Genomic DNA, 16,318 nt, shown 5'->3' with positions numbered 1-16,318 from the left:
CAGAATAGATAATAATGTCCCGCCTTTGTGATCGCTCAGCCAATCAGATGGACGAACATAGGCTGTTCCGTCGATTAGCAAAGTAAGAGTATAACATCATTGTACTGAGACATTCAGTAAAGTCATTAGTTACGCTTGTGAAAAAATTCGAATAGATGATTTTCTTAAATGCGAAATAGCGAAGAATAATCGCAGGTGTTGTCCTTAAGTGCTTGAAAATGAAATAAATATAGGGTTTCTGTGGAGGGAAGCTACGTACCGTGACCCTGAAGTGGTCACGTGTTTTCAGAGAAAGCGAAAGTACTGTGAGCGGCAATCGAAACCTAAACCAGTCCCACATTATATTTAGAAATAATCATAATAAACGGGAATCTTCTCATTGTAAATTTTTCATAGCAAGTATGTTATGATCAGTAAACATTTCTATTTTGAATCACAACGAGGATTCAAGGAGCTTTTATTTCCATTACAGTATATGGTATGATATTTGGCAGAAGCCATAAAAAATAAAGAAATGGAAGAGGCGACCCCTAACGGGAAAAGCCGAAAGAAGAAGAAGAAGAAGAAGAGCAAAAATAAAAACAAGGAAAATGTGAACATGGAAACGAGTAAGAGAGACAATTTAGAGAGGCTGAAGTCAGACCTGCTGGCACTAAACTTACCTGTGAAGCAAGGAGGTAATTTGTATTATTATTGCACATATGATAGTGAAATATTGCATTTTGATGTTTTTAAAGAAGTGTCTGTAGAGCAGGTTCAAAGTGTGTGTGTGTGTGTGTGTGTGTGTGTGTGTGTGTGTGTGTGTGTGTGTGTGTGTGTGTAAATTGTTACCTAGAAGTAACACTAAGTCCAAATTTTTCCTTTGTTTTAGTGTAAACAGTAAATAATAAAAATCTTTTTATGTCATGAACTGTTCATCCAAAAAATACATGAATTAATATTGAAAATGAATATTAAAAAGAATTAATGAAATTACAAAATTGCACCTGAAAAATTATGTTGAGCTAAAAGAGAAAATCTTGTCAAAGATGGAAAATTTGCCACTAGATTTTATTAGAAAATGGATTGGTAGCATGTATAAGAGGAGGTATAATGTTTACAAGGCTATTCTGGTTATTAAATCAATCTTTTTAATTTTGCTGTTTTTTTTTTTTTTTGGTATTGTTTTTGTATCTTTTATAGAAATAAGTATAGAAAAGATAATTTTATTGATGTCACTGAACCTTTTTTGAGCAAAAAATCTTTTTTTTTTTTTCAAATTTTGAAGCAAAAAATACATTTCAAAGTTACTTTTTCATTTTTTCCTCTCCTTTTTTTTTAAAACCCACTGTATAAAACCCCCAGATGCATGTGAGAAAAGTCACACGGGCCGCACTAAGGCAGGGGGCCACAAAATATTGATCCGAGGGCCACAATTGGCCCGCGGCCCGCAAGTCTGGGGCCCCTTTGCTAGAAGATGCTAACAACTGTCAACAACCAATCGAACAGCAGTCTGTTGCTTTTCAGGGAACGTAAGATAAGATAAGATAAGATAAGATATGATAAGGTAAGATAAGATAAGATAAGATAAGATAAACTTTATTGAGGGAAAATTGGGGGAAAAATCCTTTGTCGCAGCAGCTTAACAGTTATGTCAGAGAAAAAAAAAAGGAAATAAATATTAATATAAATGTAAATAGAAGGCAGAAGACAGGAAGTAGCAGACAACGACGACAACAAACAACAACATCATCATCGGGGATGACAAACAAACAGTGAAGGTGAAAAGTATACAACTAGAACTAAACAACAATATAAATAGAGTGACAAAAATAAATAGTAATGAATAAAATAAATAAAAATAGGCAGGATGTGTGCCGGCTGGGTTAAACAAGGAGTGGGTGAGGAAGTGAGATTGTGGATTTGTGGAAGCGGTTCAGCAGGTGCACTCGGGCCGGTCAGAGTTGCAGATCAGATCCAGAGCTCTGGATGCTTTATTTTGAATTATTCTGAATTAACACTGATTGACGCCTAAATATCTTCTCCGATTGGTTCTTCAGCGAACACGCAGGATCCACACACACATAGAACGGGACAGGATCCAACACTATCTAACCCTCTTTTGCTTTTTTTTTTTTTTTTTTTATTTGTAAATTTTAAAAGTCAATGCGGCCCCTGAGCCAAAAACTTTACCCACCCCTGGTCTAGACCTCTAATTCCAGCATCCGTCTTCCAATATCCTCCAGAGGTTCTTACCTTTTTCTGGAAATCTTATCGACGCGGGATGGTCATGTTTTCCGTCCTGGGTTCTCAGTCCTCCTCCCGCTGTTCAAACACGTGCAGGAAGAGGAAAGAAAATGAAAAAGCAAATCATCTGTGGCTGGGGTCGGGAGGAAAAAAACAAACAGTGGATCATCAGCTTCCTCAGCAACAGATCCCAGAAGATTCTGGCGAAAAATGACAGTCAAATATTAAAAAAAACAGCCAAAAAGATCCTGTTTTTGAGCTTCAATGTTGTACAGAAATTTATATTTATATAAAATTCTCTCTTTTTTTTTTTTTCTTTTTTTTTTTTTGATTTTATGCTTGATATTTACAATTTTGATGCTGCTACCCCATGTGCCCCCATATTCATCCATCTGGGATGAATAAAGTTTTTCTGATTCTGATTATAAATTCCCTTAAATCCTCAGTCCGCAGAGGCTTTGCAATGTTTTGGATTTAGACGTGAACGTTTAAGGCAGACGTGCCTGTGGGCGTCTCTGCCCGGCCAGCAGGACGTCAATCAGAATATGAACTTTAAACACATTTATGCCCTTACTGTTATACAAGTGTGTTGCTTAAATTTACAAAACAGTGGGTTTTGTTGGGTTTTTTTTGTATGTTATGTTTTTATATACATATATATGTATATATAGATACATCTATATATATTTATATACATACATATATACACTACGACATACATATATTTATAGATAAATACATATAAACGTTTATACATATGTATCTATGTATACATACATATATATGCATATATACAAATGTATATATATACATACATATATATACACGACTACATATATTTATATATGAATACATATATATACATACATATACACGTATATACATATAAACATATATATACACATACGTATCTATATATACAGACATATATACACATATACAGATATACATATATGCATGTATATATATACACACATACGTAAATACATATGTATATATATACACATACATACATACATACATACGTACATATATATGCATGCCTATATATACATATATATGTATATATATATATGTGTGTGTGTGTGTGTATATATGGGTATATATATATATATATATATATATATACATACATATATAGATATGCACATATTTACATACACACACACGGACCACTAAATATTTCTTTACAGAATCCACAGGTAAAGCAGTATGTAATAAAAAACACTCTTTGCATAAAGCTGATCCATTTCATATATTTGACATTTTGTTATACATCTCTTTTTTAGTGTTCTGAAGGTCAACACTTTAGACCTCCTGGGAACACAGATGGAATGATTGATTTTGTTTGTTTATTACTTTATCATTCTTAATATGTCCTCTTGGGTTCACAAAGCCGGTTTGTATCGTCATGTACTGTTAATATTTTTTTTTTTTCATTCGGTACGACAATCGAAATAAAAATCATACGAAACTTTGATATAAACATACGCCGACCATAACCATTTTTTTATCGTCTGTGTAGCACTAATTCATTGATCCGATATTCCCAAAGAGACAAATATCGACTGATAAAATAAACCGGGCTTTTCACCAGCAGATAATCATCTTTATTCATCATGCACTTTTTGACAAGACATACAGTGCTTCACTGAGCGCATGAAAAAAGATTTTTAAAAAAGCCCTAAATCAGCTAAAATACATTCGAGAAGCAACTTAAAAAAATAAACATTTCATTGCTGAAAACTTGAGTTGAAAGTTATCCCCTCCTCTACATGCACCTTGTTTATAATTATAGCTTATATGGTGGAATCATGTTTAATTAATTGTTATTTAACAGTTTTTTGATTGGATCGGTGCTCATGCTGTTTTCTTACTTATTATAGAAAGTCCTCGTTTTTGTTTCAGAAACCTTTATTACCCTCTAAAAAAACAAAATAAAATAAAACAACAAATGCGCCGGGATTTCTGAGAAATCGACCCGGAGTAAAGGTGCTTTTTAAAAGACAAGTCAAGAATATATTTCGCTTTTGTTGTTCGTGAAGAAGTTTTACCCCGTCGAGGGAATTTACCAAAGACAGTGAGACAGCGGTGACCCGCGGGGCGATGATTCACAGGGAACAAAAAAAAATAAATAAAAGCAATGTAACCCTCAAACAAAGTTAACTCAAGTTCAGTTAAATACTGTGTCTTTTTTGGACGTTCTGTTCCAACAAGACTTGTGGGTCACAAACCCCCCATGAAGCGCAATAACAGCCAGGACATCTGCTGCAAATCCACACAAAACTCAGGCCACAGTTTAGCCTCCTCCTAAAAAAAAAAATAGGAAAAAATATCAGCGACATTGGCGCAAAGTCTTGCTTTAGCTTCGGCTCAAATAATTGACCTTTCCTGACCCCTCATATGGAGATTTAACATCTGAAAGTTTCTGTTTCTCATATTTGTTGTCCTGATAGAGACAATGTAGTGCCTGCTAGCAGCAGCTAAAACAAATAGGCAATTGGTGTAAAATTAAATGTGATGAAATATGAGGCGGAAATGTAGCTGGGTAAACATATGTGATTTGAAATATTCTTAATTTTTTTTTTTTTTGTGAATTTTCTCAAGTCCTTTTAGCCTTTTTTTTTCTTTTTCTGTGCCACAAGACTGCTTTAGCACTATTTTTAGTTTTTATTTTGGATATTAAAATGGTTCCACACACCTGTTGAAGCCAGATTGATTAGCGACGAGCGCTGCGCAAACACACACACACACACACACACACACACACACACACACACACACACACACACACACACACACACTATGAACCAACGGTTTTCTGGTCAGCGAGTGAGGCGGTAAGATATGCTTGTAAATGCTGCCCAATGCTAGCATGCTAATTGGTTCAAAAATGATCTAAAACTGGCATGAATGTGTACAAATAAATGCTGGAGTTCTGTGTATCATCTGTGAGATTCAAATTGAACCAGATTAATCCATTTCAATAAATTAGGCTTTATTTTGATGAGTTTTTTTAGATTTCCATATGTGGCCTGATGCAGGGTGGGGTGACTTAGCATGTACGTGCTAGCAGTTGCGTTCTTCTGACTTTTTTCACAGTAAATGTGCAGAAGCCGGCAAACTCTGACTTGGTGTTCACCGTCTTGGCTCTGCTACACCAAAGCCTGGCGGTTTATGCTTTTTTTTTTTAATGTCATTTGGTTTCATTTTTAAACGAAATCGCAGGAGTGCGTGGCGAGCTAGCCGCCGGCCGGACAGCTAGTAAAAAACACCGGCCGTTAAAAGATAATCTTCAGTTCCCCTCGGCTCCACTAGATGTCGCTCTCGTCAAACCAGAACTGAATCCGCGAAACGGACTCAGAATATACAAAGTCACCCGGATAAAAGCTTTATATGACGGAAATAAAATCATAATTTAGGACTTCTCGGATGAAACCGCGGCGACGTCTGAGTCCAAGGCTTTTGTTTTATGCCATATCATGAATTTGTTTTTGTTATTTCAGAACAGAAAGCGTCTTTGGACTCCGGTCGGGGTCCCGTCCGAAATTGCCAACAAATATCGTGCTTTCCAACTCCAATTTCATCCAAATCCAAAAGCATATTCGGAAAAAAAAAAAAAGCAGACGAGAAGGAGACATTGTTAAGACGAACTCTCACACTTCCGCGTCATTTTGTTTTTGCGACATGTTCCCTTTCGTTCCTGCTCAGAAACCCCGAGAAAAAAAATCAGACAATGGCAGCGACCCGAGGTGCAGCGAACACATCTGCGGCCGCCTCGAGTTGGTTAGCGGGGGAGGGACGATCGACTCCGAGTCATCCGGTTCATGTTTTCGACAGCGAGGACATGTGGAGGCGCCACGCAGAGTCTGCTCTGGTCAAGGCTCAAGTCAGGACACGTTTTTTTTCCTTTTTTTTTTGTGCCTGTTCCTCTATATCAGCTTCAGGCAGGATCCGGAGGACGTGAGCACGAGTTGGGATATGGCGAATGCTTAACACGTCGTAAAAATCGGGGTGTAAATTGGTTAAACGCAAAAAGTATTTCAACAGTCGGGTTCTGATGCCTGTTTCGAAGTGCAACTCTTATGATACAGTGAAATCGGACTGTAACTCTAATATGAAAACAGCCTAAAAGAGAAAAAATATTCCTAACAATTGGCTTCCACGCTGGAAGGTGAGCTGGATTGCTTTTTCAGTTTTCGGTGAAATTAACTTGACGCTTCGAATGTGGCGCTAAGTTTAAGAAATCGAACTGCTTTGCGGCTCTTTGGCTCGTTTCTCCCTTCATTTGAGGGGAGTCGTTGGTAAGTTTCGTTAAATTTCCGATTTTTAACAAACCGCTAGCTCATTTTCAGGAAAATACTCTGGTTTTCCACTGATTTTAAAAAAACAGTGTGCAGCGGCACATTGAAAATACGGTCAATTGAATGTATATTCAGCAAATATAGGACGAGTTGTTTTGAATTAAAATTGTTGAAAGGTTCAGGCGCTATTCTCTCGCGATAACGTTAAAATCTGATCTCTGTCAGCTTTTTACGGTCATCTTTTCTTTGGCTGCTTCCAGATTCACCTTCAGATGGGGAAAGTTGGGTCATGAAGCTCTTGAACGTCATTTTGAGACTCGATGGAGAACTTAGTTCTCCGAAGGCGGAGGGGACAAAGAACGGAGCTGGAAGACTTTAAGCTTTTGTAACTATTTCATTGAAATTGATATGTCTAAACTGCTTGATGACTGTTTTTCCATGTTATTTGGAAAGATAATGCAAAAAAGTGCTCGGGTTCTTTCGCTGGGTGGAACCACCAAAGGAGGCCGGAAAGGCTTATTCATACCCAACGGTAAATGTGCATCCAGATGGAGCGTTCTCTTCGTCTTCTGCGGACGTTTTCGGGGAGCTAGTGGATTTGTGGTACCATCGGAGTACCATCGGAAGTGCTGGAGGGCAGTGTTGCGCGGTATGCTCAAGTGCTACCAGCGAAAGGAAAAGGGAACAAGAGGACAACATGGCATGGGTAACCAGGGTGTATTTGCTGGCTGCCATCACTGCGCTACTTCTTTTTGCGTCCCTTTCTTGGAATTACGATTAAATTATCAGCAGCTCCTTCCCCCGCTGGGAAATAGAACTCGGAAGTGACCTCTGAAGTGGGCTCTAAGTGAGCCCTTACATATTTGTCAGATCTATTAAATGTAGCTTTAAACAAAAAAAAGGAAGATATTTTTGAAGAATTAGCTTAAGATGGTTTTCATGAGCCCTGGAGGAAAGTTGGGGCGGCCAGTCACATCGTCAGGATCCCCGAGAATTACATTTTATTTACATATGTGACGTCTTTCTTTTTTTTTTCTCTTCCTACGGTGGCCTGCGAGTCCTGCGCTACGTTGTCGTTTATCTCGGTCCGAATAAATGGTTCTTGCGTTTTAAAAACACAAAAGGGTTTTGCCGTTTTTTTTTTTGAATCCCTTCTCTTTCCCCAGATGCTCCTCCAGCATCTGTCTGGTTGTTTCTGCTTCTCCCACAAGTGGCGTCCAAGCCTTCAGAAATGGTTCAAACGCATCCGTGACATTTGCCGCCGCCAATTTTTTGAGGTTCTCAGGAGCAGCCGCAGTGGTCCACCACCATGGACGGGATCTTCCCGTAGATGATCTGCTCCTTGCGATTGAAGTACAGCATGTTGATGGGCGACATCTTGGTCGGGGTGCAGCAGGGCCCGGCGGTGCCGCGAGGGTTAGCCTTGTTGACGAGGTGGGCGTGAGGATACTGCTGCAGGTGCAGGAACTCGCACTCCCCGGAGCAGTAGTTGGCCCGGTAGCGCTTGGGGGCGATGATCCAGTCCCAGCCGAACTCCTCGAAGTCGACGGTGAGCGGGTAGCGGCAGCAGCGCGTTTCCGCGGACTCTTCATCGCAGTTTAGCCCAGAGTCCCGACGGGATCTTTTCGGGCTGTCCAGGATCTTCACCTCGATGAACGGTTGCTGCAGGGGAAGGAACAGTGGACCCTCACAAGTGTGCACAGCTGTGGAACTTAAACATGAGCTAAAAAGACATTATTGGGTCCCTCCCGGTACTCCGTTGGCCCTGGCAATTGCAGTGGCTGATTTGTAATTCTACACCGATGTAGATGAAGGCGGATATACCCTAATCACCTTCTCTCTTCTTTACCTTTGGGCTCATTCACATACATATATTCTGTCTTGCTGCGACTAATTTTCAATCCTCTCCTTTCCAGCGCACACCTCCATCTCTCTAGATGTTCATCTAGATCAGGGGTTGCCAACCCGCGGCTCCGGAGCAGATCAGAAGTCCCATAAACCGGGTGAAATAAATATTTCTGAAAATATTTTGCAAATATTCATTTTTTATTGTTTACTGACACAGTTATTTTTTTCCCGATTTATTTTTAAAATTCAGGTCAAGGCTCCACTACACGCTCTGAAAGCCCAAAGCTCAAAATGGGTTCATTACATCAATAAAATTTAATTTTCTCCGTAATACTTTGTGAATTTCAGAAGCAACACACTACACACTTGTTTGTACAAAGTGTAAAGGTAATAAAAAGCAATGTATAGAGTGGTACCTTTATTTTGGATGTCAAAAAGTAATTGCCGCTCCCAGTGTTTTCATTCCGAGGAAACCGGGTCCAATTGGCTCTTTGGGTGTTAAGGGTTGCCGACCCCTGATCTAGATGCTCTCAACACTGGTCACAATGTCATCTGCAAACATCATGGTCCATGGAGATTCCTGTCTAACCTCATCTGTGAGTCTGTCCATCACCACTGCAAACAAGAAGGGGCTCAGAGTCGATCCCTGATGAAGGGATCCACCTTGAACTTCTCTTTTACGCCTACAGCACACCTCACCACTGTTTCACAGCAAGCATACATGTCCTGCACCAGCTTAACATATACCCTTATATGCCTCCCTAAATCTACCCTTCCTCCTGATTCATACTTTTCAGTTTCAAGAATAAATTCACCCCAGCTCAGCTGCTGTGTGTTGGGACCACATGAAGGACCTTGACATGAAACGCCTACGCTGCAGCGCCAACTAGTGTTTAGTAGGCATCATCGCAGTTTGTCAAAGAGACGCACTCCAAGGGAAGATGTCTGTGGAGCTTCTACGTCATCCAGGTCACGGTGAATTCTTGTCAAAATCTTGTTGACATGGCAATTTCTTCAACAAATTCCCTATACGATCTATATACGATCTCGTGTAAGATGATGAGCCCTGATTGATCGATGGTAACAATGGCCTGATTTGAGTGACAGCGGTCAAAACCATGTCCGGATAAAAGTAAATCCCGTTTTGTTGTTTTCATTAAAAAACATCCCGTGTGGATTACATTTTGGCAAAAGACAACTCTGCCAGACCACTTTTTATCCCTAATGATGCCAACTTGTCCTTTTAAAACCCTTCAACCCTTTGAGACGCGGGGTCAAGTTCAAGCCTTGAAAATCTATGCCATCTGCAAAATGTGTTAAAATAAATTCAAATGTAATAAAATGTCATACATTCTGATAACCATAACTTATGACTTTAGCATTAAAAACTATTATCATGAACCTAGCATGCATGTGGCTGGTGATCATGATGGATTCAGTACACGTTAAAGTGAACCCTCACTTTTTGCTGGAATTCAGTCCCAAGATCATGTCAAGAGAGACATGATCATTTTGATGGTATTTCCAGATATATTAACCCTCAATGAACCTCACTCAACCCTTTACCAACCTCCTGCAAACTGTTATCGAACCACCGTCGACTGAATTACGCTTCCTACACTCTTATACAGAACAATAAACACCTTTAGATCATTGTAACGTACAATAAACATTGATATATAAGACAAAAACAATACAAATAGCACCACGTTTACGCGAATGGCAGCGAAGTGGAACAGGACATGTATGCTGGGCACAACCTACAAGGAGATCAGCCGCTTCTCTCCATGAACCAATCAACATCAGGAACGGAACAACATGCTCAATCAGCCAATCGCATGCCAAGTATGGATCTGATCAGCCAATCACATGCCGTATGAGATCTGGCATGGTTACAATCGGAGTTCCCGATGCTGGGTATCTTTGTGTCACCAATGAGATCTTGTATTGATGATGAATTTTGAATTTTGAATAAATTTTAGTTTAATTTGGCAACCCGCGGCTCCGAGTGGCTTGGGAAAATAAATTATAAGTATTTAATTGAAGTGTATTTTATTTGTTTTAGTTTTTTTTTTTTTAATTTTAGTTCTAATTCGGAAGATAATCGTGATCTTGAAATATTACAATAAAATTATGTTTATTATTTTCAGACGCTCAAAATAAACGTCACACTCGCGGAAGCCGGTATACTTGCCAGATTTGCAGATGCTGCACGTAGAAGTTCCATTAACCAGGGTAAATTAATATTTATGAAGAAATGTTGCAAATATATATTTCCTATTGTTTACTGACACAGTGATTTTTTTTCCCCAATTTATTTTTAAAATTCAGGTCAAGGCTCCGCTACACGCTCTGAAAGCCCAAGGCTCAAAATATTCAAAATGTGTTCATTACATCAATAAAATTTAATTTTCTCTGGAGCACTTCATGGATTTCATAAGCAAACACACTGCATGCTTGTTTATACAAAGTGTAAAGGTAATAAAAAGCAATATATACAGTGGTACCTTTATTTTAGACGTCAAACTCCCAAAGTGGCTCTTTGGGAGTAAAAGGTTGCTAGAATATGGCTATTTCATCACGGAATTTTTTTTTTCGAATACAGCGAAAAAACGATAAATCGTGAGAACCGAATAACAAAAAACAAAACACAAAGTAGCGAGGGTCCACTGTATGTACACTGCTAAAAAAAAAAATAGATAAAGGGAACACTAAAATAACACATCTTAGATGTGAATGAATGAAATATTTCTATGAAATACTTTGTTCTTGACATTGTTGAATGTGCTGACAAAAAAAAAAAAAAAAAAATCACCCAAAAATAATCAATGGAAATCCAACGTCTGAACCCATGGAGGTTGATATCATGTCCTTAAAACAAGTCCAAATAAATCCGTGTTGCTTCCAAAGTGGGATTGACTTGGAGTTACATTGTGTTATTAAAGTGTTCTCTTTATTTTTTGGAGCTGTACAGTGATCCCTCGCTATAACGCGGTTTACTTTTCACGGTTTCGCTACTTCACGGATTAGCATCGTGCATTGTGTTCTGCATTCTGATTGGCTAAAAAGTCACTCCGCTTCTTCTCTACCTGTGCGTCAATAACGTCGCAGTTTAATATGTACACGTACGTAAAACAGCTTGCTGAATTTACACGTATGTGCAAATTCTCTTGCGATTTCGAGTTTCTCCAAAACCCATCATGTTGACAAAACGCTCTGGAGCGACAAAAGGGCCCAAAAGGCAGCGGAAGATGCTATCTATGGCAGATAAAGTTAAACTTCTGGACATGCTAAGGGAAGCTAAAAGCTATGCGGCTGTAGGTCGGCATTACGGAATGAATGAATCTTCCGTTCGTTCCATCAAGAAGGAAGAAAAAAACATAAGGACGACAGCAGCAAGAAGTTTTAACAAGGATGCAAAAAGGGTTGCAACTGTCTGCAATTTTTTTCATAATCATTTTTAATTTTCTCCCGTTTAATCCAGTTACTCAGGTCGCGGTGGGCGGAGCTAATCTCTGCAATTTGAAGCCTTCTGTTCACATTGATGATTAAAATTATTATTTGACAGTACAGTACAGAAGTTATTTGTTGAAAAAAACGTTTCTAAATTACAGCACTTTTATTTGTGAAACAAATGATTGAGCCTGTAAAATGGTTTGTTCTTTCTTTCCAATGTATAATAGAGTATTTAATTGTATAATAATTGTGGAAAAAAAAAAAAAAAAGGTTTCTACTTCACGGATTTTGCCTATCACGGGTTCTTCTTGGAACGTAAACCCTGCGAAAAACAAGGGTTTACTGTATATTTAAATCAAGGGTCAAAGGTGTGTGTGTGTGTGTGTGTGTGTGTGTGACCCACCAGCCCTTCCTCTCCAGGCTCGGCGGAGGTGACGGCCAGGTCCTCCCCTCTGGGGTCGTAGGCGTTGATCTCGATGCCGTAGTTGGTCTCGGGGTTTCGCAGCCACGCCTGCAGGAGGGACTTGATATCGATGCTCTGCCAGGAACTGGCGCCGGCGTCGGTGTCTATTTTCAAGGATCGCACCCGGATGCGGGTGTTGTTCCCCTCTCTGCCCGGTTTGAGGCGCGAGATCTGAAGGAAAACGGTGGTGACGGCCTCGGCCGGGCGCAGGTGGACCCACAGCTGGGCGCTCAGGATGTTCTCCGGCTGGATCTTTGGACTGAGGCTGAACAGGCAGAAGGAGGACAGACGCTCGTGGGAGGCCGGGTTGGCTGGAGGGACGAAAAAATAAAAATAAAAATCAACACGGAATGGATTAGCTCCATTTTCATGTAGGGATGATAATAATTATTATTATGATTAGTAGTAGTAGTGGTAATTCATTCATTCATGCATTCATTCATTCGCTCATGCTTAGAATTCATGCTAATGCCGTCGTTTCTGGACGATAATACGCGACTTTTTCCGCGCTTTGAACGACGATCTGGCTTATTTATGGTTTTAACGGGTTTAAAACGTTGGTTTATGCACTGGTTTGACACACTGGTTTTACTAACAGGTTTCTATACACTGGTTTTAGGCACCAGTTTTACTGAGAAGTTTCTACACACTAGTTAACACACTGGTTTTACTCAGGGGTTTGCACACTGGTTTTTACTAACAGGTTTTATGCACTGGTTTTAGCCATTGATTTTACTAACGGGTATTACTAACCAGTTTTAAGCACTGGTTTCACGCGCTGGTTTTACTAACAGGTTTCTATACACTGGTTTCACACACTAGTTTACACACTGGTTTTACTAACATGCCTCACTAACTGGTTTTACAAATGGTTTTCTACAAACTGGTTTTACTCACAGGTTTGCACACTGGTTTTTACTAACAGGTTTTATGCACTGGTTTTAGCCATTGTTTTTGCGAACGGGTATTACTAACCAGTTTCATGCACTGGTTTCATGCGCTGGTTTTACTGACACACACTGGTTTTAGGCACCAGTTTTACTGACAGGTTTCTAAACACTAGTTTACTCACTGGTTTTTACTAACAGGTTTTATGCACTGGTTTTAGCCAATGTTTTTACTAACGGGTTTTACTAACCAGTTTTACACACTGGTTTCATGCGCTGGTTTTACTTACATACTGGTCTTCACATAGGTTTTACACACGGGTTGAACACACTGGTTTACGCACGGGTTTTATGAACAGGTATTACTAACCAGTTTTATGCAATGGTTTTACTAACAGATTTACACACTGGTTTTGACTACCAGGTTTCTCCACACTGGTTTTATACACTGGTCTTCACATGGGTTTCACGCACAGGTTGTACACACTAGTTTACACACAGGTATGACTAACCGGCTTGACGCACTGGTTTTTACTGACGGGTTTCCACAAACTACTTTAACTGATGGGTTGAACTCATGGTTTTACACGCTGGTTTTTATTAACAGCTGTCAACACATTGGTTTTCGCACACTGGTTTCCACAAACCACTTTCACCCACTGGTTTTATGCACTGGTTTTACAAACGGGTATTACTAACCGGTTTTACACACTGTTTTTTCATCAATGGGTTTCTACTCACAGGTTTTACACACAGGTTGTACACACTGTTTTATTTTTTTTATTAACGGGTTTATTGAGACGCATTTTGAAAATGTAGTAACTTTTTCATTTCATTTTGTAATAAACTGCCGCATTTTGGAATAAATTTTGCCGCATTATGTAATAAATGATTGCATATTGAGAAGATTATTACAAAATGCACTTGCAACTTTTTTATTCTCTAGGAAATGTAATAACACGGTGCATTATGTAATAACAATTCTAAAGCGTAGTTTATTTGTTTGTTGATTGTATTTCATTTTACTTTAAAGTATTTGTAAAAGCTAGGCCTATTATTAGCATCACTGTATTAGCCTAGTAGCAGTGCTTAGCAATTACTATCAGTACACTATTCAAAGGTTGCATTAACAGAGAATATTCTATAAATTCCATGTTAACACATTTCCCAGAGAATAAAAAAATTGCAGTTGCATTTTGTAATAATCTTCTCAAAATGTAATAACTTATTACATCATGCGGCAACATTTATTACAAAATGCGTTGATCCAGTTTATTACAAAATGCGGCTTTATTACAAAATGAAATGAAAAAGTTATTAAATTTTGGACGTTTATTGTAAAATGCTCTGTTATTACAAAATGCGTCTCAACAAACCCGTTAATAAAAAAAAAAAAAAAAAAAAAAAAAAACCAGTGCGTAAAACCGGTGCGTAAAAACCCACGGTGTAAAAACCAGTGTGTAAAACCAGTGTTATTGTTGCACTGTTATTCCAAAACGCGTCTCAACAGGGTTTCTACGCACAGGTTTTACGCAATTCGGGGGTTTCGCTCACGTTTGGTCGCCATGGTGATGATGGTCTCGGTGGTGGCGCGGTCCTCGTCCTCCACCCGCGGGTCGTACTGGTCCAGGAGCTGCGTCAGCGGCGGCGCTTTGGGCAGCAGTTGGCGGATCATGTCCCGGCTGATGTTGGGCGCCTGCTCCAGCCGCAGGATGGTCAGGATGGTGGACTTGATGCCGATGATCCGCAGCTGCTTGCTGTGCTCCCGGTAGTCGCAGGCCGAGCACTGCTCCCCGCCCTCCGCCAGGAGCCTGGAGGTCCGGTTGAGCTCCGCGCAGGAGCCCGCCGAGGCGAGGAGCCCGGTGAGGCCGAGCAAGAGGAGCATCTTGGAGTTGAAGAGGTTCCTCGCCTGATGTGACTTTGTCTCCTGCACGCAGGACTTTATGATTGGCTGCGAGGAGCCGTCCGACCCTCCGTCCGACCCTCCGTCCGACCCCCGGAGGGGACCCTTAAAGAGGCAGGGCTCTCCGGCCTTCACTTCCAGACTCTCTCCACTTTTGCAGTCTGTCGAAATGTCCAAAAAAACAGGGTTTGTTTTGCAAAGATAACTGATGAGATAAGACTTTTTTGATCCCCATAGGAGAAATTATTTTGTCACAGCAGCGCAACAATGACAATATCAATAAATATGACAATAAATGTGAATAAAAGAAGCAATTAAAAGATAGAAAAAGACATCCACAAAACAACAAGGATAAAAATAGACCAGAATGGGAAAGAAAAACAGCAGCAAGATCAGGAGCTAGATCCTAGATGAGCGTCATTTCTCCACAAATAAACTTTTGGACTGATAGGATAAGATATTTAAGAGAAGATATTTACTTCTTTATTGACCCCCGTCTGTGAAATTCTTTGGTCAAAGCAGCAAAAAAATGACTATGTTAATAAATATGAGAAAAATATAAACAAAAGACAATGAATAGATAGAAAAAGACATCCATAAAAAATTGACAACAATATGAACAACAACAAGGATAAAAACAGAGACAAAAAACAACAGCAAGGGTGAGAATAGTGCAGAGCTAGATCCCAGTTGAGAGTCATTTCTCCACAAACAAACTGTTTGCAAACATTTGTTGCTGTCTCACCTCATCTGTCAGCCTGTCAAAACAAGAAGGGGCTCAGAGCTGATCCCTGATGAAGTCCCACCTCCACCTTGAACTTCTCTTTTACGCCTACAGCACACCGCACCACTGTCTCACGGCGAGCATACAAGTCCTGCACCGGTCAAACATACTTCTCTGCCACTCCATACCTCCTCACTCATATGCTTTTTCTAGGCCTACAAAAGAGCAATGCAGCTCCTTCTGGCCTTCTCTGTGCTTCCTGAAAAAAAAAACGAGACAGGTTCAGAATTGATATTGATGACTCTTGTGATTTCTGTTGAATAAATGAAGACTCTATGGTGCTTTTATTTCATTTTTGCTTGTACTCACAAATATTCTGGTTAAATGGACAAGCCTTGATCGAGGGGAGAACTGGATTCTCTCTTTAGCCTTTTTCATTAGTATGAAGGCCAAGCCAAGGAAAAGGACTTCATTTTCTTGTACAAATTGTTCTACTTTTGGGAAAAT

General features: G+C 39.7%; 1 protein-coding gene and 1 long non-coding RNA gene across 2 annotated transcripts; one reads left to right on the top strand and one right to left on the bottom strand.

Moving 5' to 3' along the window:
• Nucleotides 1–321: 321 nt before the first annotated feature.
• On the top strand, nt 322–8,765 carry LOC147233589 (uncharacterized). Its single transcript, XR_015106295.1, has 3 exons — nt 322–677; nt 8,447–8,533; nt 8,629–8,765. It is a non-coding gene; the product is annotated as an uncharacterized LOC147233589 (long non-coding RNA).
• On the bottom strand, nt 7,552–15,103 carry LOC147233588 (growth/differentiation factor 8-like). Its single transcript, XM_086148557.1, has 3 exons — nt 14,739–15,103; nt 12,238–12,608; nt 7,552–8,192 (listed from the first exon to the last, which is right to left on the bottom strand). The coding sequence occupies exons 1-3, from the start codon at nt 15,067–15,069 to the stop codon at nt 7,812–7,814; spliced, it is 1,083 nt and encodes a 360-aa protein (XP_086004683.1). The 5' UTR covers nt 15,070–15,103; the 3' UTR covers nt 7,552–7,811.
• Between the last annotated feature and the right edge of the window lie 1,215 nt (nt 15,104–16,318).

The sequence above is a fragment of the Fistularia commersonii genome, chromosome 6 (genome assembly GCF_037954325.1).
Source record: "Fistularia commersonii isolate RoL2024-O1a breed Wild chromosome 6, RoL_Fcom_v1.0, whole genome shotgun sequence".
NCBI lineage: Eukaryota > Metazoa > Chordata > Actinopteri > Syngnathiformes > Fistulariidae > Fistularia > Fistularia commersonii.
Note: the sequence above shows the minus strand (reverse complement) of the source record. Positions and strands in the feature narration are given on the sequence as shown.

Bases quoted from the DNA above. Each gene is read 5' to 3' on its own strand.
- LOC147233588 (XM_086148557.1), bottom strand. From the start codon at position 15,069: ATGCTCCTCTTGCTCGGCCTCACCGGGCTCCTCGCCTCGGCGGGCTCC. The intron at 12,609-14,738 runs GTGAGCGAAACC...TCGTCCCTCCAG, and splicing joins CATCACCATGGCGACCAAAC to CCAACCCGGCCTCCCACGAG. The intron at 8,193-12,237 runs GTGGGTCACACA...CTTCCCCTGCAG, and splicing joins AGCCTGGAGAGGAAGGGCTG to CAACCGTTCATCGAGGTGAA.